Source organism: Sparus aurata, chromosome 18 (genome assembly GCF_900880675.1).
Source record: "Sparus aurata chromosome 18, fSpaAur1.1, whole genome shotgun sequence".
NCBI classification, from domain to species: Eukaryota; Metazoa; Chordata; class Actinopteri; order Spariformes; family Sparidae; genus Sparus; species Sparus aurata.
The window spans coordinates 7,359,113-7,386,864 of record NC_044204.1 but is presented as its reverse complement, the minus strand read 5'-3'; the positions used below and the strand labels follow the sequence as shown (position 1 = coordinate 7,386,864).

General features: G+C 42.7%; 2 protein-coding genes across 2 annotated transcripts; one reads left to right on the top strand and one right to left on the bottom strand.

Moving 5' to 3' along the window:
• The first annotated feature begins 680 nt into the window (after positions 1 to 680).
• On the top strand, positions 681 to 4,963 carry spry1 (sprouty homolog 1, antagonist of FGF signaling (Drosophila)). The gene is made up of 2 exons (XM_030397345.1): positions 681 to 1,372; positions 2,889 to 4,963. The coding sequence occupies exon 2, from the start codon at positions 2,944 to 2,946 to the stop codon at positions 4,030 to 4,032; it is 1,089 nt and encodes a 362-aa protein (XP_030253205.1). The 5' UTR covers positions 681 to 1,372; positions 2,889 to 2,943; the 3' UTR covers positions 4,033 to 4,963.
• Positions 4,964 to 18,074: 13,111 nt separating this feature from the next.
• LOC115569205 (uncharacterized) lies at positions 18,075 to 27,225 on the bottom strand. The gene is made up of 5 exons (XM_030397170.1): positions 27,216 to 27,225; positions 25,855 to 25,976; positions 25,622 to 25,721; positions 25,293 to 25,367; positions 18,075 to 18,829 (listed from the first exon to the last, which is right to left on the bottom strand). The coding sequence occupies exons 2-5, from the start codon at positions 25,937 to 25,939 to the stop codon at positions 18,487 to 18,489; spliced, it is 603 nt and encodes a 200-aa protein (XP_030253030.1). The 5' UTR covers positions 25,940 to 25,976; positions 27,216 to 27,225; the 3' UTR covers positions 18,075 to 18,486.
• Between the last annotated feature and the right edge of the window lie 527 nt (positions 27,226 to 27,752).

Sequence of the window (27,752 nt, the reverse complement as noted above, 5' to 3'; positions counted from 1 at the left end):
CTGTCTCTAGTAAGTGATCAATACAAAAAGGCTAGTTTTATTACCTTTAAATGCCTCACCGTGTTAAGGACCCTTGGAGGTCCCTAGATCTCTGATTATGAACCATTTTCTATTAATTTGAGATCAATCTCAGACTCCATCACTTTAACTCAGTCAGTTCAGTTTCCACAACACGTTTAAATAGTCTCAGAACTCTCATTTAAACACATTTAGGGCATTTAACAGCCTTCACTTCTCATCACAGAGCTGCAGTGATAAAGCATTTAAGTTAGTTAGCAAAAATACAGCATGTTTTATTTATATTACCTTTATGTTTTATCTTAATTAGTGTGTATTACTATAAATAATATGCGTGTTAGGGCTTCCAATGGCTTACATCACGCTTTCATTCACTTCATATGTTAAAAGCAGAGTGAAACATATTCATATGAGGATCTAAATGTGCATGTACTTGTCTTTTTAACGTGTGTGTGCACCAGAAGTGACAAATCAGCGAGTATATACATAAACGGCGCGTTTATTAGTGAAATTAAACTCATTCACACCATTATTCATAACCCGACAGAGTGGAAACTCGTCGTTATGTCTTCCCCGCGCCCCCTCTTCGAGCCAACGCCAAATAAAAAAAGCCCGTTCCACCTTAACTAGTGCACACATCTCTATCGCCCGGCCTTCCACATCTGCCCAATGAATCAGGAGCGGATGCGATGTATCCTTTTTCAGTGGAGTGAACGGCCAATGGGAGTTGGCTTGTCGAGCAAACACTGAGCCCTGGGTTCCCATTCATTCAGAGCTGAACAGGCCCGCAGAGCTGGAGAGAGCGTACCGCTGCCTGCGAGCCAACGACGCTGCGTAACTCGAGCGCACATTCACCCGCAACAACAAGTAAGAGCCGGGACTCTCAGAGCTCGATCCCCGGCACAGACACGCAGCGGAGAAACTCTTGGATTTAAGCTCGCTCTTGTTTGATTTTTTTTTTACTCTCCCGAGACGTTTTTTTTTTTTGTTTAAAAAAAAAACGCTCCCTCTTCCATCTTTACAACTACTCCTGCGGGAGTTCTGTAACTGGGTTGTCTTGCCTGAAGATCGGCCTCTCGAGTGCGCAGCCCCTCTTCCATCCGAGCTCCGCCGTGGATTTACTTTATTTCATCCTGGGACGAATGCAGGCGTGACCCGCGCTGAACCCCTGCTACACCGACCGAGGAGAAGGGAATAACGCACAGGGATACAGTCGCACTTGGATTAACAGGCTGTAAATGTTATGCAGCAGACCGCATAGTCTACGCTTGGACATTGCACTGTTCCTTTTCTGGATGGAGTTTTGATAGGCTATCCGGTTGATGGATTCGACGTTATGGACGGTTGCATATAGGTACGTATCCCCCTCGCCGCCGTGCACTTGTTTAACGTCTCTTATTGTGCTTTTACGCCATTTATTGAGCGATAGTAGCGCAAGTCAGTGCGCGCCGCTGGAGCGAGAGGGCCCGCAAACGTTGTGTCACACTGCTGCACGCAGCCCCGGACTCTCCGTGTCATTTTCTGTGCGTTTGGCACGGAGAGAAAGAAAAAAAAAAAAAGAAGCGCACCCGCAGCGGGTTAAATTCATTAGCTGATGCAGTTGATGGATTTCTACGTTTCCCGTCCTTCCGCCGCGGCTCCTGCTGTAACAAACACCCTTCCCCCCACGGCGGTTGTTTTCATTCATAAGTTTCTCCCCCCCTCCCGTCTATTTGGATGAGTCCTCTAAATGTTTCTTGACGTCTGAGCGTTTTTTAAAGGATCCTGCTTTTATCACTGCGCACGACGTCTCCTCCTCTGAACTCTCTCCACGCAGATCATCTATGTTGTAGTGCGCTCCTTTGACGCGCACATTTATTCAAACTAAATAATTTGCAGAAGGAGGGCAGGAGTGTGTGTGGCTGCAGTGTGAGCTGTGTGTGTGTGTATCACGGGGCTTCATGTTTTTGTTGTTGTTGTTTGTTTTTTCTGCTTACAGAGGAGGTTTTTTTGGCCTCGTGTGTGCCGGAGCTGCTTCATAGGATCAAATTCCTGCTGCTGATCCTGGCATGTTCATGTCCATTCGTAAATAAATCCTCCACATAATGCTTCACATAATGTGAAGTTGTAATCCGGCAAACTTTCAAGCGCTCGCTTCGCATTTATTTTTTGTATTATTATTATTTTTTTATACACAGTCTGTATTTTGTCGGAACTCGGTCTGACCTTTAGGTTTCTGTTTTTTGTTTTTTTTTCCTTCCCCTGCTCTACTTTTGTCCCCGTTTCCCTGAAATCCTTTTTGGTGTAGTAATAGAATACTAAGTGAGGCAGCTCATTTAGTTCCCTTGGATCGCGTCCTCAATTCGTCGCCGCGGTGCATTTAAATGTTAACTAGTCATACAAATGTAAATGAGGAGGGGAAGTATTTGTAGGGCTTGCTGAAGTTTAGATTTGTGCGTATTGGGGAGGAAGGTACAAAAAGTCTTGTTAATAGACAACTTCTTCCCCCGGGTTGCCTCACTTAACGGAATCAAAAGTGACATATTGTCCTGTTGACAGGATGAAAACACTGAGGCTGGAATACGTTCCAACACACCAGCAAAATATTAAAATACATCTGCTGCTCATTCCTCTTTGAATGATAATGTCTGTTGAAACTTGTTATTTCTGCTGCTGTGCAACAGTTAGGATGTTATTGTTTAGGAGCAATGATAATGATTTGAAACTGACTGTGTTTTAATCTGAAACGACCTGAGAATCATGTGAACCCACTCTCCTTCAGGAAAGTGTGTGTTTGCCAGTTTTGCCATGTTTTGGCCCTCTCTGATCATGTCCCCTCCCTCCCTTCTTCTCCTTTGTCTCTCCCCGGTCTCTCTTCCCCCCTCTGGCAGGTTTTCCGATGCATGCCAAGTCCACGGTGAATGTCGGAAGTGGTGATCCCCCCAGATGGAGCTCCAAAGTCAACATGGCCCCGGCGGTTCATTAGTGGTGATCCAGCAGCCTTCCCTAGAGAGCAGGCAGAGGTCGGATTACGAGCGGGAGCTCCAGCATGCCGCCATTCTCTCCCTGGACCAAATCAAGGCCATCCGCTCCAACAACGAGTATACCGAGGGGCCCTCGGTGGTACGGAGGCCCCCTGCGCCCCGCATGGCCCCCAGGCCCCAGGACAAGCAGGAGAGGACTCACGAGGTCATCCTCGTCAATGTGAACAACAATTATGAGCACCGGCCGTCAGGTCACCACCATCATGTCGGGGGTGGTGTGGTGGTAGTGGCCGGGGGACAGCAGTACGGTGGGTCCCGGGTGCCGGGGCTCAGCCGCTCCACTAGCACAGGAAGTGCCGCCAGTTCAGGGAGCAACAGCAGTGCCTCCTCTGAGCAGGGACTCTTGGCACGCTCGCCCCCCACCAGGCCTGGCATGAGCTTACAGCACAACCACAGAGCGGAGCGGCCTGTTCGGACTCAGCCCAAGCCCAAGACCCTCTTACAGCCCCAGCAGGGACCTCACTTCCACCAGCCTCCACTAGAGGCACCACTCAAGCCCCAGGGCAAAGGGAAATCAGACTTTTCTAGCTCTGGCAACTTGGTGGTGGCTGCAGCCGGGCACCAGTTCATCTGTGAGCGCTGTGGGAAGTGCAAGTGCAGTGACTGCACGGCTCCCAGGAGCCTGCCGTCATGTCTGGCATGCAACGGCCAGTGCCTCTGCTCAGCTGAGAGCGCGCTGGAGCACGGCACGTGCATGTGCCTGGTTAAAGGCATCTTCTACCACTGCTCCAATGACGATGAGGGGGACTCATGTGCTGACCACCCCTGCTCGCTGTCACGCTCCCACTGCTGCTCTCGTTTCCTGTGCATGGGATTAATGTCGGTACTCTTCCCCTGTCTGCTATGCTACCCACCTGTCAAGGGGTGTCTGAAGGCGTGCCAGGGCTGCTACGACCAGGTTAAAAGGCCCGGCTGTCGCTGCAAGAACTCGAACACTGTCTATTGCAAACTGGAGAGCTGGGCCTCACAGACCCAGGAAAAACCCTCCTGATCGCCCCTGTGTGTTTGTGATTGCGTGTGTGCGGGAGACTCTTGATGTGGATTTTATGATGACAATGATAATGATGATGATAGTCACAAATTAATGTTTATCAAACATTCTAAGCACCTCCCACCCGCCTCCCCTCCTCGCTGCGGAACCCTAAGGAGCTAAGCAAAGGAGTAACGAAAACCACTCGATTATTTTTATTTTTTATTTTCTCTGGATCAGGACCATGTTTTTACAGACCAGTGTTTGCCTTAACTGTTTCTATGTCTATCCTCAGCTCCTCATTAACACTATTTTTTTTTTATATATATGAAAAGTTTTTCTTCCGTTTTAGGTAGGCAGTTTGCTCCGGGTCTGTGCGCCCGGCGGGAGCTGCCTCTCACCAAATCTGTGAAGGACGATCTACTATAGGGCAATTATGTAGCTGTTACCTGGTATTCATAGCAAGCAGGTATGTTTGAATTTATTGGTTGCTGCCACACTAAAACCGTGGTTCTTATGCTCATGTTGCATTAACGAAAGCACATCCATCTCATAGTATTTTTTTTTTCTTCACTTGGATATGTTTCTCTCCTTCCACCAATCTGAACTCTTCATACACATTCTGTGGCATTCTCCCATGTTTTTTTTTTTGTTTGTTTTTGTTTGTTTGTTTCTTTAATCTTGTGTAAATTGTATGCTCAAAATCCATAAGAGGAATTCTGGCTATTTTTTAAAAGAAAAAATGTCTGTTTAAAACATTTTTTTTTTGTTGTAAAAAATATTTATTATGTGAAGCTCTATTATTTTATGATATTTATTGCAAGAGATGGTCTTAAATTTACTCATGTCTGAATATAACAAAATATCAAATACTTACTGAAAAATTAAAGGGTGGCACAAAAGAAAACTATGTTAACTTTAATGCAGAAAATATATTAATTAATGAAAAATAGCACTGTCTGGTGTCTTGATTGAATTGTTGAGAAAGAGGTTGGCTTGAGGAATGAAAGACGGGGCTGCTTTCTCAGGATAGGTGGGTCAATTTTCACGAGTTCACTGGCAAACAGCAAATCACTGTTGTCTGTGTGTGTGTGGGTGTGTGTGTGTGTGTGTGTTCACGCTGGGTGTGGAATCCCTGGTGGAAATTTTCAACAGTGAGTAGAAACAGCTTTTAGCTCCAAATGTGACTGTTTACATTCCTGGAGGGCTCCTTTGCTGTGATTCTCCTTGCTAACTTTGAAAGCTAAACAATATAGGTCATTGACACAATTAGCCCCAAAGCTGCTAGCATCAACACGTCCTCCACGTTTCCATTATCCACGAGTTGTGCTCGCAGGAAGTAAGTCTCCTCCTAAAACCAAGAAAACAAGTCACCACGAAACTATGTGCTGTAGTTTACTCCCCGGGCTTTAACGCAGCTAGATCAGGATGTTCCCAAACTCCCAAATGGTCTCCAGTGTATGCCTTGAGAAATGAGAGTGACCATTACGAGTACCACCTGTTCAAAGATAATAAACCGGGGCTATCAATGCTGGGCTTTTATGGCGTGGTTCCTGCACTAAACCCCCCCCCTCGCCCCCCATTTGGCCGCCTCTTTTTGTCAGTGAATTTATCACTTGGGAATTCCGCTGACCAGTCCACCCCCCAGCCCCACTGACACCCACTCCAGCCAACCCCCTTCTCCACCTTCGGGCCCCCAGGGGATGAGATCATCACTTTGAAAGTTGGTTGGTCAGCCAGAAATGCCAACAGTTGGGGGAAACACAAACTGTGACCAGGAATCTCTCTGAGACAAAGGAGAAAATATACAGTGGCTTAAGTTTGGGAAACTGCAGTGTTGGCAAGAAAACAACACAAGCGCATCAATAATCAGCCACATGTGATGCCCTCAGGTGCTCTGTGCAACACGCCTTGGATCTCTGCGTTCGGTGTTTTGAAAGCTGCAGCGGCTTTGAGGAGTTTCCAGCGCTAAAAACAGAAAAGAAGCTAATGCCAAACATGAGCACAGAGGAAGTATCTCGTCGCTTTTGTCTCTTAGCTGACCAGGTTTTCACCCGGACTGACCAGCACGCGGCCCTCTTACAGTTTGTCACCAGTTTGCATTAAATGAACCATCCCTCCAAATGGACCTTCTGCACTTAATGTGCCTTTCTTTCCCCCCTTTTTGGTGGAATGTACCTTTTGTTGCCCTGAATAGTATAGAGTGGATTAGCGATTTGTCAATTTCCTGTTACCTTTCAGTGCTGCAATCCGATCCCCATTTGCTCCTGGCTCCTGGATAATGGCAAACAATAGGAGGCCTTTTTTCAGGTTTCACTTTGGTTCCCCTGTATGGATGGGGGAGGGGGTGGAGGAGATCTAAACTGTATTCAGAAGGCGGTGAACAGGAAGACAGTGTTTACTTGATATTTTCCAGCCTAAGCCAAATAAGGAAACAGATCCTACTCCCACCATTTCCAGAAGTTGGCCCTGCTAAGTCCTCAACATGTCTCCTAAATCTCCGATCTAATCAGCGGAGGTGTCTAAAATAACATTTGAAGGCCCAGGGGTAGTTCCTTTCTCTTTTCAGTCACCCTGCCACGTGAACGGTTCTGTAAGTGCGTCACATGGTACTCATCACTGGACTTGCCACTCCACTGTGAAAAAATGTGAAATCTGAGTCAGTATTAAGTAATTCAATGGTAGAAATGGTCACAACCTGCCCCTCCTCCTCCTCCTCCTTGCACTTGTTTCAGGGTAAATTTAGCTGCTCCACACGCCCACGTAATGCTATTTGGAGTTGTCAGGCTTGGCGGGTCCCTTTGCTGCAGCTTTGGGTTTTTTTGGGGGCCATACAAGTGCAAAGACGCATGACTACCAAGTGAGTCATGGTGGAACCTCCAACCCACACATCCTACCGGGGCAGTCCTTTTTCGTAGCCAGGGCACCGCTGCCGGCACAGCCGCGATGGAGCAGGATACTCTATAAACAGTCATCCTCCTCCACAGCATTCATCACCGAAAAGGCCTGCCTCAGCTTTCCTCCGCCTCCTCATCTGGTTTTCATTATTTCCCCTCATGGCATATAAATAGAAATTAGCAATCAGGGGAAATGTGGGGTGGGTAGATTCTGGAGAGGTAGGCGGCTTTTGTGGACTTCAGAACGATGACCAAAGTTTATGGAAGTTATCTCCTCAGATATTCCGGTTTTTGGACAACGTCGATGTGCTGGAGCTACATGTGAGAGATGATGGGTTTAGGACACAGGATTACAGTGACATTCAGAACATATGAAGTAGCTATAACACACTAAAGAGAGCATATAATTCACTTTGTTTTAAATACTAGAAAAATACAGTGTGCCGCAGTTGTTGGGGGGAAAATCGTGTAAATCCAAAATGTAAACATCTTCGTAAAGCAGCGTTTAGTTCGCCTCGACTGCTGTGCATTTCTAAGTTTATATGACAGGCTCTGAAAAGGTTTGGATGGAAGAATGTTCTCAAACCAAAGAGGAACATGTCGTCCTTCAATTTAACTTGGAAATCATCCACAACCTGGAGATCCTTTTCACTTAACAGCGAGATGATTTTGTCAAATTGTCACAAACATTTTTTAACTCGACATCAGAAAACTGTGGCTGTCAAAGAGGTCAAAGTAGCTGAAGACTGAAGAGCGTAAACTTGACTAACTGCTGCTCCTCGGTTCGACTTCTAGTTTGTGCAGAAAGTATATCTGGAAGATCTCATCGAGTCCTGTTCTGGAAGATTAGATGACAGTTTAGTTCCTGGATAAACTCTTCCCTCTCTTTAGCCCACAAGCACAGGATCGAGCGGGATGTGGTGCTGGCTGCATTCGAAAAATGACATTACAAGATATGAAACCACGTTGCAGAAATGACAATCCATAGACCTCACTGTCAACGCTTTTCATGTGGAACTGCTCTCTTTTTAATTTAAGAAATTGTCCCCATGAGCAGTGTTGACAGCGGTCTGCAGATTAGCCAAATTAAGCGGGACGTAGTTCCTGGAAAGACATGTTGTTGTTGAGTTTTGAACTCGACTCCACTTCGAATGTGACTTAAGTGTTTTGAGCAGCAAAAGCAACATTAAAATGCGTCTCCCTGTGTTTGAGTTCAGTCAGAAATCTCAGCAACCATAGCTCGAACCCAGAATTTACACTTACATTTACATTTAGGGCATTTAGCGGACGCTTTTGCTGTAAGGGACTTCCAATACGTACATTTTTCACAAGAAAGAAACCACAACATACCACCATTGATAAAGTAAGAATGAAACAAAATGACTCATTCAGTCGGTCGGTAGGGAAGAATCTGGATGAACATGTGCTGTAGAAAACAACATTCAGATGCAAACGGCTGCTTCCTGTTTGTCAGACTTGCAGCGTGTCATTGGACAGACAGTCGTTTAGCGGCCTCCTTCCTCCTCAGGAGCCATAAAGAGCCTGCGGGGATGACCCTTTGTTTTATCAGGTGTCGAGGGCTATTCAAGATGGAGGTGTTTCATTGGGGCTTGAGCCTCTTGAGCATGTGCTCCTGGGCTCACACACCCACAGGAACTTAAGTGTAAAACTTTCACACCCCCCTCCTCTAAACTGCTATGTGTTACTAGCTATCTGATACGGCATTCTTCTCCGAGCCTCCTTCCTCTCTCTTGCCTTTGTCTGCCATTTTATGGACAAAGGCCAGTTGGAGGGGATGATGATGAGGAAGAGGAGGAGGAGGAGGAGGAGGAAGAAGAGGCACATGGATCAATACAATACACGACCTTTGGCAATCATTCAGTCGGCTCCTTTTGTAATTAATGGCCGGCCGTTATTTTGACTTCAGACGGGTTTTGCAATTGATCAATGGCTCCTTATTCATCAGTGCGATTGACTCGTCAGTATTCAGAGTGTAACTTCCTTCCTGCGAAGTTAGCGCAGAAGCCCCTGCCAGCTCTCATAGGCCCCAGTGGTCTTGCTTTTGATTTTGTATTCCACTGGCTAATTAAATCAGCCGGGTGTTTGTCTCAGTGTTGCTCATAGTGGAGACTGTTGCTGGAAACAGCCAGTTGTCAAGAGTCATTAGATTTGATCCCTACATGTGCTCAGAATGGTTTAAGAGACTACGAAAGACAGCAGTTTATACTCGGGAAAATTTAAGAAAATTGCAACACTGTGATAGAATTACATAAAACAGAGCCTGCATTGCATAAAAAAAAAAAAAAATCACCTCCTCAGATTCGAAAAAAATGAAAAACTGAAAAGTCCACAAGAGTTGTGCTTTCATAGTCAAGTACATTTCCGATACCTCAGTGTCTTCTGAGCTGCTTTAACTTTTTCTCACATAGCCTAACCCTGACAAGATCACGTCCTTGTTCCTCTTTTAACTGCCCCAGGGGACAGTTTTGTGTGTTTACTGCATTCCATTTGTTCTGTTCTCCCCTTTGATATCTTAACCAAAGACAACAAAAAGCATCACACATGCACATTAGATAAAAATAACAGTAACTGATCCATAGTACCGATAGACGTTTTTGTGTGTGTTTGTTTTTTTTAGTTAGCTCGTCCTTTATCCACCTTCCCCCCTTGATTCCCTCTCTTTTTTTTTTAGATCAGGCTATGCATCCAGACAGATGGTTCCCGTCTGCTGGCTTTTTTCAATTCACTTCCTCTCCTCACAGACAGCCACCCTTCCCCCCTCAACGCTCTCTCACTCCCTCCCGTCTTCCCCTTTCCCTCTCGTACTCCCCCCTCCCCCCTCCAACGGCTCCTCTGTTATGTGGCTAGAAATAATCTTTTATTGCCCAGTTGTTCGGAAGTGACCTCCTGCCCTTGATTAGATAGGGCCAAGTCCTATCACACGATTGTGTTTGAGCTGACCCCCCCCCCCCCCCCACACACACACACACACACTCACACTATTCTCACCCCCTCCCATACCAGCCCCATCCTATTTCCAACCCCCCGTCTCTCGCTCACGGCCGGGGCCTTGGTGATCCTGTGTGAGGGGACAACAATGGGGGGCTTTAGTCCCGTCCGGCTCTTCTCAGCTGGGGGGCAACAGGGTGGGGGTCATGTGGGACTTTCTTTTTCTTTTTTTTTACATCAGTCAGCCAGTTGCGGGTGGAAGTTCCAACCCTCCCTTCCACCAAAGCCTCCATCCCATCCCCAGTGCCATGGGGAAGGTTAACCTGCCAGGTGCCAGTTTGCTCACCCTTCCACCCTCCAAACCTACTCCTCCTTCCTTTCCTGATGACCCCCACCCCTTCAATCTCAAGATCCTCACCAGACACAGATAGATAGACTTGAGTCTCCTGCGCTATCAGTGGACTTTTGAGTCTGCTGTGGGGTCGACTGACAGGTGGACTTGCAGCGATATTTTGACCTTTGAGGGGTCTTTCATTAAGCTGTTTTTGATCCTCCTAAACACCCATGTTGCCTTGCAAATATTCAGGTCCGGCCTTTCCAGATTTAAATTTTTCTTATTTTTCTCCTCTTTTGTTTTCTACTGGGTCTCAGATCAGTTTTAGGACTGACACAAGAATACTCATTTTTGACCGAGGTGCTTGGATTTAAAATGTTGTACTCATAAACTCTCCTAAAATATCTTCAGAAGGGTTTTCACATTCTGCCCCTTGTGAGAGGAAATAACCCTCCATACCAGCAGGTGGCAGTAGTCTGTATTTGTCATTCACAAAGGGAACCTGGAGGATGGTGGATACAAACTGTTAATATTGTATAGCAATGTTTGCCAACCATTTTTTCACTAGTTCAATAATATAGCCACTTCTGATGTGAACAGCTAAAAAGGTAAAAAGCCGCCAACAAAGTCTGACTCGTACCAGAGAAAACTAAGGCCAGAGATCCTCTCTAATAACCTGACATTCACTCAAAGGGAATCCGTTGGCCTGGTGCGTCAGAGCAGAGCACAACTGCTGTAGCTGGTAAGCCTATTGCTAATGCTCCAATCAGCGAGAAACATGTTGTAGCCAGTCGCGATAAGGCTAACTCTCCATCATTGACTCCTGTCTCATAACTTAACTCAAACTAAAAAACACACACAAGTACACGTCATAAAAGTTGTCCAGTAATGACCTAAACATAACTCTGCTTGAAAGATGCAAAAATATTGTACTAAGATAACCGATGTTTTTCATCTGAGCAGCGGCACCAAAATAACGATGGTTTAGTAGCCTTCGTACACAGAGAGAATCATTTTAGTAGCCTCGGAATTAAATGCTGTGGGCAGCGAAACACAGTCTTACTTGTCACTTCTAGCAACCAGTGATGGGGGGCGCTGCAAAAACAAACCAACCATGAACCTACCTAAAGGCAAGAACAACAGAGAAAAACAATAAAAGTTCAATACCAGTGATGTTTTCAATTCGAACAGAGACACCAGAGTATTTGTCATCCCTCCAAACCATAGAATGATAAACTAACTAAAATTGAAATGGATGTATGTTACGAGGTAGCCTACCCACTGGCTGAGTTTATGCTAGACTTTTGTGATGGTCCAAATGTCCGTAAATACTTCAGAACCACGGCTGGTGTTACGTTAGACTCAAAGTTTCTTAAAATCGACTCACCACTAACAGGCTGCGGGCTGAACGCCTTTTGTATGTATGTATGATATGAAAAAATGTTTTTGATAGTCCTGGATTGATCGAATATTTTTGTGAATTTACATTTTAATCAGTCCAGCTGGCCTCAGGTCAGTGTGTTTGCCAAAGGAGAGGCAGAGAAGTACTTATTAACTCAGTTTGAAGAAGACCAGTGTCTATACAGCATCAATTAAAACAGGTATGGTAATAAAGTAACAAAAACAAACGCACATTTTACTGACTGTTAAGAGGAGTGGTGTTATGGAAACGTTGGTGCTTTATCATCCTTGGATTGTGTCATCTGCGTTAACTCTGCCCAGTAGCTACCCTTGGTATCTTCATCACTTAATTCTATTAGACTGTGGTAGCATGTAAACATAATCATGTTGACCACTTTATCCACAGACAGATGGAAATGAAAAGACTACATTAGGTAAAGCTGAGTAGGCCTGGAAATGTTTCTGAGTGATTTCAAAAGCCTATTTTAATTACATTATATAATTATGATTATTGATTGATGAATCTTCTCTTAAAATGCAGATGTTAGTCTTACACACATGCTGGCAGATATACCATATGTTACATGTCTGGTTGTTGTCTAAGTGTGCTCTCATTGCAATAAGTTATTTACAATCACAGAAGAATGAATTGGACCTTTCCTTCGCTTCAAATCGTATTGGTGCAGTTCCACTGACTTGCAAAAGTCCTCCTGGCTACAAATTCAGTAGTTTCCCAATTGCAGACATGATATCTACCCGCAGCCTTGGCTCTTTCTTTTCTGTGGTCGGGCTTGTCAATTGTATAACCTCACAAACTTGTTTAATTAGTTTTAACACATGACTCAGCAATCAAACCACTATCTCGGTCACAGAGGCAACACTCAGGAAAAATCATGTCTCACTTTTCACATAAACTCTTTCTCTGACTTCAGAGTAAGTATAACAGCAGTGCCACAACTCCAGGGGGGAAACACAGCAGCCTTGTTTTTCTGCACCGTCTTGTTTGTCTCCTCATCCTCCAGAGCTGTAAACCCATAACAAAACCCTTGGTGTCCAGTTTCACTTTTGGAATGAACGCCAGGCTGTGTGAATAGGGGAGAATAGACAGGAAGACAACTCTGATTACCTCCATAAAGGAGCTGACCTCATGTCGCTCTTTTTCCCTACCTTTCATCAGACAGTAGTTGCATTTTACACTTTTTTTTTTTTTTAAACTTCCATTTAGCTTGAATTGAAATATTTAAAGAAACTTGCTTTTAACATTTTTAGGCTTACAGGGACTTATAAGGCATGCTTTCATAGCAAAGATGGTAAATGGCTGTGTAAAAGTAATGTGCTTTCCTGATAATTTTAAAGAAATTATTAAACAGGCCTAAAGTTACAGATTCTTTGAAAATATATTGTATTTACTGCATATTACAGATAAACACACAAGCCTCAGTACGTCACAATCTTTACATGTATGTGTTTTTCTCTGTATATTTTAACACCTTTACTTCAATTAAAACCTGCCTGAGGATGATTTAAGTCTAGTCCATTACCTCGCATAATAAGCAAATGGCAGTTCTGTCTGTCTTCTTTAAAGTGTTTTTAAATTTTTTTTTATTAAATATGTTTGTGGCTGATTACAGTCAGCTTACTGCAGTCAAAGAATCAGGCCCAGTGGAAAGTTTGAGGGCATCAGAAGAGCGGGGACCCTCCACTCCTCCCTCTCCTCCCTACAAGCCCCAAATCTGAAGCAGGGGGGATCCTGAACAAGAAGCTTAGAAGTTCCCCCCCTCATCACACCCCCCATGCTGGAAAGGGGGGACCTCTGGATCAAAGAGAAAGGACACAGAAAAGGCTTATCTGTTGTTGATTTTGGGCTTACGCCCAAGCGCAGGGTTCTAGAAATGTGTCATGGAATTACAGGGTTGGATCATTAAATCTCTGCCTTTTAATCTTTTTTTAATGCTTTTGTTTTTCCAGGTCTTTGAAAGTGTGTGTGTGTGTGTGTGTGTGTGTGTGTGTGTGTGTGTGTGTGTGTTGTCGTCCAGTTTGGAGGGGCGCTTTAAAGAAAGAAGTAAAAGGAGATAAAAACTATCAGAGAACGGGGGTGTTAAGTGTGAAAACAAACGCACCAAATATGACGGAGAGGAAAGTGAACATCGTTTCCAAACTGACATCCATGACAGTCGTTTTGTTTGCTTTCTTGCTCTTATACATCTTTCTTCCCACTCCGCTTGGTCTTTAAAATTTCAATTTCGAACTCTGCGAGAGGTGTGATTCTATCTCCGTCTCATTCAATGGCAGTATTATGCCAAAGGGGAAATTGGACCTTAAGGGCAGGCACTCTCTCTACTGTAGATCTTATTAAGTATGGCCCTCCATAATACAACCCAGCTTGACTCTGCAAGACCACACCCCTTCATAGAAACAGACCTGTCAATCACAGCCCCTTTAAAGGCTCTGACATGGTCAACTATGGCATGATTGGCACCTTGTCGGATGTGTGCAGGCTCCGAGGGAGTATACCGAAATGCTGGCGTACCACCGGGAGAAACTCTTTTCCACATCACTGCCCAGCCAGAGTGTTGTGTGTGCATGTGTTGAGTTGCTGAGGTCTGAAGGCTGCCGTCTACAGCACAAAGCAGTTTCAGTGCAGAGAAGCGAGGCAGCATGTTGACCATTATATATTCAGAGTCGTAGCATGCAGATACGCAATCCTGCACACCATCCTGTGGAACAGATACGACGCATCAGTGGTTTCCTGACTCCCTCACTGGACCCAAATTTCCAAAGTAATTTTCCTTGAGACCCAAAATTGTTGTTGCAGATTACTGTGCCGGCCAGTCTAATCTTTCCAGGTATTAGAGGAGTAAATCAGCAGCAGATAAACATTTTCATCGGCCCTCCTCACAGAGCAGGACCAGGTTTGGCAGCACCAAGGAAGTCATTTAAACTTTTGAGATTACTTACTGCTACGATTCTTTAGGACTGACCCACACTAAGAGTAAGAGACTGTACCGCTTCTGGAATATGGCATCCTTTATTCCCTGATTAACTTGTACAGAGGCTCACACCCCAGCAGTCCTGTAAAAAGTGCCCAAAAGTATCCATACAAGTAATGGTAAACTTGAAATATATTAACATGTATACACTGTATACTATGGGTTGCCTGATAATTGGATCCAGAATTTGTATTTTTATTATCCAATCACCAGTCAAATAAATGTATTGAACTTGAATGGTACTCAGTAGAGCACCTCCATCCACCAAGGCCCAACAGTCCCCTTTTTAATTAAATCAAGACCTAATCCAATATCAGATAAAACCCCTAGATCTGGATTTTTATTTGGATCTGCATCGATTTATGCTCACTCATAGATTCCTGCTTCAAAGACACCTCATTTCTTTCATCGAGATCCATGCCTTCCCTAAGATATCAACAAAGAATTTCGAAAAATCTCACAATTTTACACAAAGTACGAAAAAAAAATTCCTTGCTCCAAATCCTCACCGAAAAGTTTACGGGGTCTGCTTTGGGCCGAGACCCATCCTCCATTCAGGTTTTGTGGAAATCGGTATAATAGTCTTTGTATAATCCCACGGACAAACTAACCAACCAACAAACGGACATGGATGAACACATAACCTTGATGGAGGTATAATGCTTAATACTTTGGCTCTGATGCAGCATGCAACCTGAAAAGTAACTAGAAACTAAAGTTATCAAATAACATTAGTGGAGTCAAAGTACAATATCCGTCTCCAATATGCAGTTGAGTGGTTTTATAAAGTTCCAAGATCACTCAAGTGTACCTAAGTAAATGTAATCAAAATGAAAAAGATGGAACATAAATTGTACTTACATTTAATTGTTCTGCTATGTACTGTTGAAAAATTATACCATAATTCCTAACCGTTGTAATGCAAATAGTATCAACTACTGTATGTGTTTTGCATATTGAGTTTTAATGACTATTTATTTGGACATACTGTATTCCTAATACATAATATGTATATCTGTATGTTTTAATATCCATTTTTATTGCTACAAAGTGTTTGTTGAGGATATGTATTTAATATTTTAATGTTTCCACAAATGTTTTGATATGCTCTCATTCTGCACTTTATATTTTCAGGCTAGCTGGTCATCTACATTGCAAAGATAACTGAATTTTTGTACAAATTGTACACAACAGAGGTGTTCACATTATATTGTGTGCAAAGGTTTTCAGTCAGTGTGGCAGACAAACTTAAACAGCATTTGCTTCTTGGTGGGTGGTAACATCAGACCGTTGGTGACACAAATGGATGCAGTGATGATGATTAAACTGTTGTTAGTGTCTGAACCTGCAAAGATGTTGGTCTATAGTTTCAGCTCCAACAGGCTCAACGCTGCTGCAAAGCAGATGGAAAAAATAGCTGTCACGCAGGGGCCTATAGCTTTTTCGTCTGCAACTGTTCCAGCGTTCCCGCTCAGGAGACGGCCAGCTGTGGAGACCGTGTGAGAAGTTGAAAGGAAACTTCAGCTGCCCTGCGAATCTCACACCATTACTCAGGGTGAATCAAAAGAGGAACACTTTGGTCGAACAAAAGGAAAGCGAGAGAGGAAGAGAGAGAAGAGGAAAAAGTGAAACCAGCTGTCTGGAAGCGCCTCATCTTTACAACGGTGCGGCGGCGCATGCTCATAACTGTGTTCAAGTTTGGGTAAAATCAAACGCTTAATTTGTCTTTATAGGAATATCAGAGATGTTCCGCCAAGGTCGATTGTTTTTTAAGGGGATGGGGTTCAAGTTGGGCTGCCCTCTTGTATATATGACTTTAAAATATATATGAGGTGTAGCTGGTGCAGACAACAAAGGCCCCCACTAATTCTTTCCTTTCCTGAGGGGTTAGAGAACACACTGGACCCACATCAAGCCTCCAGACTCACCCCCACCGAGCTGTACAGGTGCAACTTTAAAAGAGCTTTCATTGAAGGCGGGCTGGACTCCTGCAGTTAGAAAAAAAAAAAAAAAAAAAAAAAGTCTACATCTCTCCCCTTAAGTTTTTTTTCCCCAGCACTCTTTCTTCTTTTCTCTGATCAATTAAAGGTGAGGGGAAGATTTTTGTTGCATCTCATGCCAGAGCACAGCGACTTTGACTTTTGCACTCCATACTCTCAGTTTCACGTTTAGGAAAAGACGATTAAGGAAGTTAAACTATCTGTGTGCAGGAGCTCTAACTTTATATGAGTAAGTTTTCTTTAAATCACAGGAAGTGGTAGGAGAGAATAAAACTGATTGATCAAAGTATATTGTTTTATGGCAAACAGGAAATTATATTAGACGTCAGTCAAACACAACCTAGTTGCCTGAATAAATGTTTGCAATGTCTCTGCAGACCATACACATGTTGAAACTTTAATTTCCAATTTGGTGTTGTGGCATTGCTGTGCTTATGGCCTGGTTGGGTTTAAGCCTCAAAACATCTCAGTTAGGGTTTGAAAAAATTCATGATTTGGCTTAAAATATTAGAATTAGTCACCAAAAATGTGGCTGGAAATGTCCTGATCCCTCGTTAAAAATATGCCACCCTTTTATTTTGGCGACTGGGCTGGTCAAACCATGACTTTGAAACAGAAACATTTTACAAAACCTTTATCAAAGAAAACACATGGATTCACAAACTGTGGACATTGATCTTCGGGAATGACCAAATCCTGCAAGGAGTCTCTCAAGAGTGCAAAGTCAAATGCCTGAAAATGTAAAATGTCAATAACAACCGTCACACAGAATTACAATCATGGAGTTAAGAAGAAAACAGCAAGACAAAGACAGAGACAGAGACAGAAGGGCAGACAGAGAGCATTTAGCTTCACAAAAGAGTTTTCGTGAATGAACTTCAGCCACAGATGACCGCTTCCCCTCCATCATGTATGAGGTATTCTTTGGACTCTATGACTTTCTGTCTGCCATCTCCAATCCAGGACGCAAGATAACAAAATTGTCAGGGTGCCATTAAAACGGCAATAAATCGTCCTGATTGGGTGGCATTGTAACCCATCATGCTAAAGGTTGCTGCTCTCCTCTGTACCAGATGAGTTGATCTAGTATTGACCTAAATAGCGTCTATAAAACTGATAAGGGGATCTTGCATCCTCAGGAAGAACACCTCATAAACACTGAAGAGTTTACAGCCACTAAAAAAGTGAACAACTAACTTGAGTGTGACCTTTCACATCTGTGAAAGGATGACTTCCTGACTGGGCCAGTACAACTTTTTATTATGTAATAGCCTATTTTCATCAAAAGCTTTTTTATTTTAAACCATCAACTTGAATTCCAGAAGTTGACTTTTTATGCCACCATAGATGAAGACTTTCTAAAATTACTAATTTACCCTGAGAGGGTGTAAAAGACACCAGAGCTGCTAATTTAATAATTTTTTCTCAGCTGATTTCTTTGTTTTTGGAAATATTTTTTTGAATAAAAAAAAGCTGTAATTAATGAAAACAATTACAATTTACTGCGAGAGAATTGCATCGATGACTTTGGGGGGATGATTTCCTTATGTCTAAATACTTACGTCATGCCAAATTCAATAATTTTGCAATACGTAACTTTCCAGAAATGTGGCCTTGAATGTTAATGAGACAGGCTAATCAATGGTCAGCTATTATTCAAGCAGAGGTCGCGCTCCCTGCAGAGGAAGTGCACTGCTATCATCAATCTGGTCAGAAGGGCCCGCATTAGAAAGGAGCTGGAGGTCTTGGGCGGGGTTAAAAGTTTAGCGCACTGTAGTTGCCAAACGGTACATACAATCCCTTCACACCCCACCACCGCCACTATCTACATGTCAATGGAGCCGACTTGTTGACTGTGTAGGTTCCACTTCCACAGAGGCCTTTTGTCGCTGCGTTGTCATTTATCATTTCTTCTTTGTCATCCCACTTTTTGCTTCCCTTCCTCGGTTTTGACCAACTTGGCTGTCTGATTCAGGAGGGAGGGAGGTCTGCTGGGAGAGGACGGGGCAATGGGGGTGGAGGAGTGAAGGAGGAGGAGGAGGAGGAGGAGGAGGAAGGAGGGTAAGACACATTGAGTTTGCCAAGTCAGGCAGAACGATCGACAGGAAGCCAGGCAGGAAGGAAGACGAGACTCTCCCCATGAAGTGCCATTGTTTATGTGACGTGACTTGAAGCAGCCAAAAGTGACTGGTGGTGGGCTCCTCTTCTGCTCTGACCCACTTCTCAGATTGGCACAGGACACACAGCCTGCACATGGAAAATGCAAAAGATGAGCACAGTTTTCTTTTCTTTTCAAATAGTACAAACTGGTCAAATCATAATGTGTCAAGTGCACCAAGAGGAATATAGAAGTTGTTTTACAGGTTTGTCTATATTTACAGCGTACTGTACTCCACAGTGTAATGTTCCAAACCAAAGAAGTGATTTCTTTCACCTCACTAATGTAACTGGTCTTCCTTTTTTGTGGAGGCTGTGTACGGCCCTGCTTCAAAGGTGTTCATGGGGAGGCAGTATTAGCACTAGTAAGTAAACTATCTGTACAGGTGCTCAAGGCAGCACAGCCTGAGGTCACCAGGGGGGAAACCCCAAAATATTTTCTCTGTAAAGTTAGATCCAGTTTCATCCAAATCAGTCAATAAACTGTGAGACCCAGTCCCCAGAAACACTTTGCTTTGGTGATGTACTTTTATTTATATGGCAGCATCATGAAAATTAGGACAATGTTTATTGGACACAGAATCAGTATACACCCCTGAATGCAGGATGAATCATTCCAGGAAATTACTAACTTCAAAATACCATTAGGAATACCTACATAATTACTTTTTTTTTTTTTTTTTTTTTGCCATTGTTGGGCCTGAAACCTACATATAAAAAAACAAAACACTTTTCTATTGATTTTTAATTTTGTCTTCATGGGAGCTATAAACTCAAAATTAAATGGAGACTCCAACTTCTTGGAAAACTGTCATCCAACAGAGAGATGAATAAACAACAAATAAAGCATCACAAATGATCAAGACGTCCCCCCCCCCTTTGCACCTGCTGCTGAATCAAACAGCTTATCTTTCCAAAAGTGATATCCCAGGAAATACATCAGGAAATACATCACACTCAGGAAGTGAGATTGTACCAAAACTGACACCTCGCTGGGAATTTAAACACCGTCAAACATATAAATCCCAAGTAACATAAAGTCACCAAAGTCCATTTGTTTACTGTGTTTTCCATTTGTCGACTGTCAACTTGATTTGGGGGGTTTAGTTTTCCCTAGTGATGTGTTTTCAGTTTACAGCAGTTACCACACCTGTTGATGATTTCAAAACGGACAAGAAATTGATTCCAGACTTTTAAAGCTTCCAACATCTCAAAGACAGTTTGACTGATTTAAACTGTTGAACTGCAAGTGAGCTCTAAAGTTATTTAATAATGTTGTCAGATATGTTTGATGTTTTTGGTTTTGTTGATTTCAAAGTAAACGCTGCGGAGTTTGTGCCTTTGTTTGAGTTATGTTCATTGTTTGTGAGTATTGTTTCAGGCTTGTCTGGATGAATTATTGTTTTATTTGTTTACTGATGGGGGAAAGAGCACTTTAATCTACATTCAAATAATAAGAACTTGAATGTTAAGGTACCACAATTGACTATACATATAATTGTTCTGTTGTCTTAACTAAAACCGGACTAAATCAAAGAAAAACTCATTGAACAGAGGAAATCAGATTAAAATCCTGCGTCTGTCTGTCCTGTCTTTCCCTTGCAGGAGGGTGAGGCAGTTCACCTGGACTAAAGGGAGAAAGATGAACTCTTCTGGCCTCCATCTGCTCACCAGTCCACCTCTGGAACGCTCTTCTGGTCCCATCAAACTCTTGGCCTCATCCTCCCCGACTGAAGATCAGCCAGATAGCATTACCTCCTGACCAATCAGACGCCTGGATCCATACCTCATCCCACAGGTAGGCTTTCCAACAGACAGGCCAGTAGACAGAGCGTTGCTTTTATTGACGGCCAACCAATGGGAGCGCAGAGATGTGATCCAGCGGCAAACAGCAGCTGTTTGTTGAGGTAATGTTGAGTGGGGATAGCATGTCGGTGTTCAGAGTGCACATTGCTGCTGAGCTGGGTTATCTGTTTGTTTGTTTTTTGTGTGGGCCGATATTGTTTTGCACTTGAATATGAAGCTGGTTCTATTGCTTTTGATTATTTCAAATGACTGAGTTTATTGCTGTTATTGAAGCTGGTAAAGCTGAATAAAGTGGGCAATGGATCAAGAATGTTTTGGCTGCCCGTTCGCCGGAATGAAATGATGGCATGTTATGTTTATGCAAACCACAGATATGTTCAAATTTGTAGCCACCATATTACAATTTTCTGCAATACGTGTCATATCACTTTAATGTCGGGCCACGCAGGATGGCTGCCAAGCCTGAGACCACTGCTCAAGACGTTGTTTCAACATTTGTAAGCAAAAAACCCACTGAATATGTTTTACAAGACCTCAGATCATTTTCCATTTTATTTGTGGAAGCAAAAACTGATATTTTAGGGCAAACATGGTCTTTTCCTAACCCTCACCAAGTGGTTTTTGTGTCTAAACCTAACAAGCTTTGCCACAACATCAAATATAAAATGTAACTTACAGAAAGATACATTCGCAACATAAAAAAAATGGGAGGTTTTGCAGAAACAAACATTGCCAACATTTACTCTCTTGAATTGGGTTGGGATTAGAGGTTTAAAGGGTCTGTTCACCAAAAATTAAAGTCAAGTTCTCAGCTTTCAAAAGGACGATTTCTTCATCAGAAAGTAGTTCCGATCGAAAGTTTTGATGGCACCGCTTCTGGAAAGAAAAGTAATTCACAAGTTTTTTTATGGGTTGAAGTTTATATCTCAAAAATCAACTGATCAAACAAAAAAATACTTGAAAGAATAGAAACATGTCATTCAGGCAAAGCAATGCCTTAAAACAGGCATACATTTCACTCTGTGCACTTCGATTAAACTACGAATATAAATATGTACATTTTAGCCTGTTTTGAGGCTCGATGGGAGCAGTTTATCCTTCAGATAAACAGTCTGAGAAACATTCACTTTCCTGCTGTGCTTGTCTGAACTTTCTTTCACTCCTCGTATTGTCCAGCCTGGTGCACCCTCACCATCTGGCACCTGAGCAGTATATAACACATCATAAAAACTCTTTGCTAATATTATTTGACCCAGGTCAGCGTTGCGAAACACTAACCCTGGCAGTTTGCTCTTAAATATTGGACTCTACTCTTTGGAACCCCCCCACCCGTCTGTGCCTTCACCACCTCCACCACCTTTCTCCTCCTCCTCCTCCTCCTCCTCTCCCTCCATGTCCAGTAAGTCCCAAACAGACGGCCTGTGTTTGTTTCCCCTCTGGTCTTTCCTGATTGCGCGACCAGGCAAATTCCGGTCGGCTCTAATCTAGCTCTTAGACAGCAGCCGAATTAATGAGAAAACCCATTTGACACACATGCTTCCACTTTTCTGTTTGTTGCCTCCTCTGCTTAATTCATACAATTTTGCCTTCATTAGGCTGCATTTCAAGCTGCGGGGCACAGGTAATGCAAAGCATTTCCCCTTCAAATTGTAGGCCCAAGCTTCGGTTGCTAGGAAGTGGAAGAGCCTCAATTGCAGCCATTTCCTCGCCAGTGCACCGAGAGCTCCTATTACAGTGTTTAGGTCAGGGCAATTGGTGTCATTACAGGCAGCCAACTTTCCTCCACCAAAGTAATGAATTAGCCCAAGCTATTTGGGCTGTATGATTGCAGTTGCCAGGGGAGATGAATGTGAAGTGGGGGGATAATTATGGTATGTATCCCTGTGCGGATGTGTGCCGTGTGGGCCCATATGGCACATGGTTTCCACACTTGTGTAATGGCTTAATGTAGCTGCTGACAGGCAGCCGGGCAACACGGAAAGGTGCTACTGTGCTCTGCTTGTGGACTGTGACTGACATGCCAGACCATGCCAACCTGTTTTAACCCCGCGGCCCATTTACTTCAAATGACTCAGTTCAACGTCCAAGAGTCATTTCTGCTCCGAAATGTTCACCAGGGATGAATAAAGCTGATTGAATATAATTGTTTACAGCGGCTTTTTGAGATAATTTGTAACTTTATATTATCAGTTGACTATAAATTGTGCTCAAGCTTCATTAAGAGCTCGAGTTCTTTACAAGCCGTTGAGACAGGCAAGGAAACCATTAACTCCTGGAACACTGATAAATTACCCCCATAATAAAACAATGGTGAACTTTGATTGCATGGCTCATTCATAAAAAGCAGTGAAAACATTAACCAGGAGGTGCGACTTCATTTACACCAACAACTCCTGGAGGGGGGGCAAGCCCTGCAATAAAAGAATCAATGATAAATATGCAGTTTATATGTGGTGATGCTTTAATAAAATGGAGCAAATACAACCTGAATAAATGAGCTTTGACTAATTTGTTAAACAAAACAAGGAGGCCAAAATCCTGGGGTTTGAAGCTCATAGCTGGATCGCGAGTGCCATGCTCGGCGCTGGTTGCGGGGTGGTGTTGGGTGGAAGGGTGGGTAGAGGGGAAGGGGGGGTTGGTTGTTTTCTCAATGGGAAGTCGAGCGCTGCAAGAGGAACCCTGCCAAAAAAAGGCTTTACCAAACAAAGAGGCCGGTAGGAAATAATGCTGGTCGAGGCTTGTTGGGCCATCTATGGGCTTCTTTCCAAGCTGCTGTAACCAGCTACAAGTCTTTTTATGAGGACACCCTGAACAGGGGGGGCCTCACCAAGGACAGGACCTTTTACATTTCTGCCTGAATGGGACCTCTGCCAGGGGCTGAGTTCAAAGTGCACAGTGTTCCAGTCATTTGATTTAACTACTTTGCGTATTAGATAGGCTGGCAAGTGAAGCACAGGACCTGAAGCAATATTCTCTGATTTTCAGTCTGAAGGTAAAATGGGACAAAAACCTTGTAAACTGCGGGCCTCTGTATCTTTGAGCACACACACACGCACACGAACATTTAATTTCTGGCTCCCAAGCCCTCCCTCTGCTTCTCCTCTCCATCCTGCAGATCATATCTCATGTCAGTGAGAGCAGAAAAAAAAAGCTCAGCCTGATTATTTCTCAATACAAATGCCTGCTGCATCCACATGTCTGTCACTGTGCCTCTCACTGCAGCTGCTTTTTACTTCGCTTTTCATAAAATCAACTTTCTTTTGGAATAAAAAGGGATTGTTTTCATATTCTAACAATTCCATATAACGACTATTTATGAAACATTTATTGAGTTTCTGAAATCTGATTCAAGGTCATATTTTGAAAGACACGTCATTCTGTTTTGGTTATGAACTTCACTATCTACACTCAAGTTTCACCGCCTGGTTAAAGAGTGAGTTTGCACAGAAATCTAACGTCACCCACAAAACCCTTTGAAACCAAACCGTTTTTGCTGTTGTTGTTGTTTTTTGCGTTTTTTTTTTTTAAACACAGTCTTCTCATATCACAAGCCCGCAATGGTTTTGATCAGCAGATGAAAGAAATTTGGTCGACTCAAAAACGTTGCAGCTTCATGCCGTGGCCCAGTTACTGTAGTTTTCCTCTGCAGAACGGGCCATTTGCTAAGCAGTTGCATATCTTGCCAGCGATCAGCCAAACTTTCATCCTATCTCTGCTGGTAAACCACTGTTGGTGCTGTTCTGCCAAATGGCACCGAAAGCAAGGGAATCTGCATGACGCCACCTGGTGGTCCACAATTGGTCTTAAGCTGTGGCAAAAATTCTTGGATCAAATGAGCATCAATCACTACTTAGAGCAAGAATCAATGTTTATCAAAAGCAGCATCTGATGAGAAAAAGACTGCATAAAATATATTCTTATTTTTTTATTTTTGTGTTAGGGATCTTTTAGAGTTCAATCTCTCCATCTTGTAACTGCTTTCATTATTGTATTATGATTGTAATATGTTTGTACATAAATCACAATATATTATTAAATGCTGCTGTACATTTTTTAAAAAGATAAAATTTTTACATTTTAAAAGACCAAAAAGTCCCCCTTTTTCTCTCATTTCAACCTTTAAGATTCTTGAAGAGATCACTAAGGGTGACCCTCCTTCACAATGCTGAAGAGATTACATCACATAAAAAAAGACAAATATAAGAATTTAGGAAACCCATTTAGCTACAATAGATTTTATAGGAGAGTTTTTTTTTCAACTTTATTTCAGACACAAACCTGTGGACAGGAATTATATCATAAACAATGTAAAAAACCAACTGACTTGTATCAGTAGGACCAGAGTGAAGTAGGAAACTAGGAGCCAAGCATACCAAGTACACCATGTATCAGTTTATCAATGATGCCACTGAAGAGGTACTCAATCAGTGGAATGTTGTGTTTCTATAAAGTGTGGGGACATGTGAGAAACCAATTTAACAAATGGTTAACACTGTTACAGTTGAAACCGAGATGGTCTGACTTTTGGCCCTTATTAGGGAGAAAATGTGTCCAAATTGTGTCACTCTGTGGTATCTGGTTTTAAAGACTATTGGATCAAATGGCTGTTTTTTTCCCTAATTTCTTAAAAAGTCAAAAGTTAAAGGTCAAGTGTATAGGATTAAGGGGCAGAAATGGAACATGACGTTCATATATACATATTTTCATTAGAGTATAATCACCTGAAACAAGTTGTTGTTTTTATTACCTTAGAATGAGCCTTTTGTATCTACACAGGGAGTGGGTCCTTTTCCACGGAGCCACTAAATCCTGCACACTGGACCTTTAAAGTGTAGCACAGATATGGTTTGACAGTCATATGATTTGGATTTTTTCAAGTGCAGTAAATAATCAGATACTGTCAAACCAGTGAACATCTCAATGAATAGCCTCTGATGTGTGATTACATGATTGGAAAAAAAAAAGGATTTGAACCAGCGCTGATTTAGACGGTATATCCAAATAATTCTTGTTTGTTTTGACCCGTGTACAGCATCAGATTTTTTGGGCTTCGACATCGGAAAACACAAAGCGTACCTGCAACTTAAGCCAGTCTGGACATCCTTCCTCTGGTTGTCAGCATTTTTGGAGCAATTCACGTTTTTCTGATGCAACAAGAACAGGCCATCCGGAGCACCTGCCAGAATGAGACACACCAGATGATTTGATTCAAGTCCGACTGTCTTCTTGAACCCTGGCCCTGTAATGGATGGTGTGTTGTGAGGATGAAGTAATACTTCTCACAGTGTGAGCAAGAGTTTACTTCCTACCTTTGGAAGAGAATGAGGTTAGCATGACAGCTTGATGGATGGTCCTTTTGTGTACGTGCTTGCTTGCGGAATAAGATGATTTCATGTGGTTGCGAAGGCGCTGTTTTTGTTGCTCTGGAGTGCTGCAGCAATTAGCACAGTCACCCATTACATCCACTGTATGATAGGGCTGCAGTGTGTCCAAGTGGGTGTGTACAAGTGAAATAGAGTGTTACACTACAGCGTGTGTTTGTAGAAGTGAATGTCAAACCTCACAGGACATCATTTTAAAACCACACATGTAGTTTCATAGGACTACTTTGGCAAATGTTTGCAATGACAAGTGAAATACGTGTTTAAGTTTTGGCAGTAAACAGTTCAGAGTGGCTCAGTGCACGAAAGAAAAACAGCATCCCATGAATTATTGGATTTCATTTTGCTGCATGAAATTAGGAAATGGAACTCTCCACTGCCATAATCAAACTAAAGTACTGCAGTTTGACTCCTTTCAAAAAACACCAGGGCTTGTATGCTTGCTTTGCTTCCTCAGAAAACAAAAAGACTATTGTATCCAGTGCATTGAGTACAGTTTTTATACCTTGGTTAGAAGTCAGGTTTGATGAAGAGATAAATACACATTTTACCATCTGCACATGTTAGTGACGGTCCATATGTTGCCCATACAGACTGTACATGTAAACAAACATGAAAACATCTGCTGAGGCAGACTTTCAGTATTGTATAAAGAGTGGCGTTAATGCATCTGTTGGCTGTGTCTATATCCTTCCCTGCCTGACTAGAATGGCATCAGTGATGAAATTTTTTGCTCTACTAGTCCAGACAAAATGTACAGTCTGGAAGGTATTGAATGGGTTACTGTGAAATTTGGCACACCATTAGTTTTCCTTTAGTGTCATCCTCAAGTCAAAATGTTATTTGATCCAGTGCTTAAATATCTGCAAAACTATCCATGTGTCAATTGGGCGTGTAAAAGTACATGTATTCATCCTAAACCACGGTTCGATGCTTGTAGTCATATGATGAATATGTCTGACTGTCACACTATGATGAGAGCATATGTCAAAAGGCAAGAATATAACCGCTCTGATGGGTCGGTAATGCAACCGACGGCTTTTTACCAACCGCCATTGTGACAGAGTGGGTGAGTTCTTCCCCCGTTTGTCCCAGTTTCATCTGTCCAGCTTGTTTTGTTGAACCATATTTCCAACATTTAATTTGCAGACGTAAAAATCCTAGGCTTATGTTCTGTAATTTATTTTGGTTACTATTACATCATTTTGGTTTAAACACACAAATCGTGCTAGTCTAATTAAGTTTACTTGTTCAGTGTATAATGTAATTACATTTTGTTCAGTACTTACTTGCCATGTGTTCCAGGGCCTAAAACGGCGGAAATGGCTCCTCTTCCTCATATATATACCAGCAGTGACATAATTGACGATGTCAGCGGGAGAAACCAAGTCAGGGGGGTGGTATGGTGTTAATTAATTCAATTATTTCTGATAAACCGGGTTTAGTTGTATTTCAATGTTAAAGTCAGCTGAGTGACAGTCAGCATAAAAGTAGATAAGATGTAATATGTGGATGTAATGTATGATGTAAAATACTTACAGGTAGGATTATCTGTTCTTTGAGAAAGCCGGTATGGACTCTTGCTGCCCAGAGTGTATTTAAGCAGACTCTCTGAAGCTGCTCAGGAGGAAGGATGTCACGTGTAGCCTTGTACGCATTATTTGAGTTTGAGTTGGATAATCATAAGTTGAGTTACGATACATTTTGTTAATTTAACCATTTATTTTGCCATTGCCTGAGCCTACTTAAGCCACTCTGGTCCCACATCGTAACATCCATTAAATAACAACCACAGAAGAAGAAGACACAGTACAACAAGACGAAGA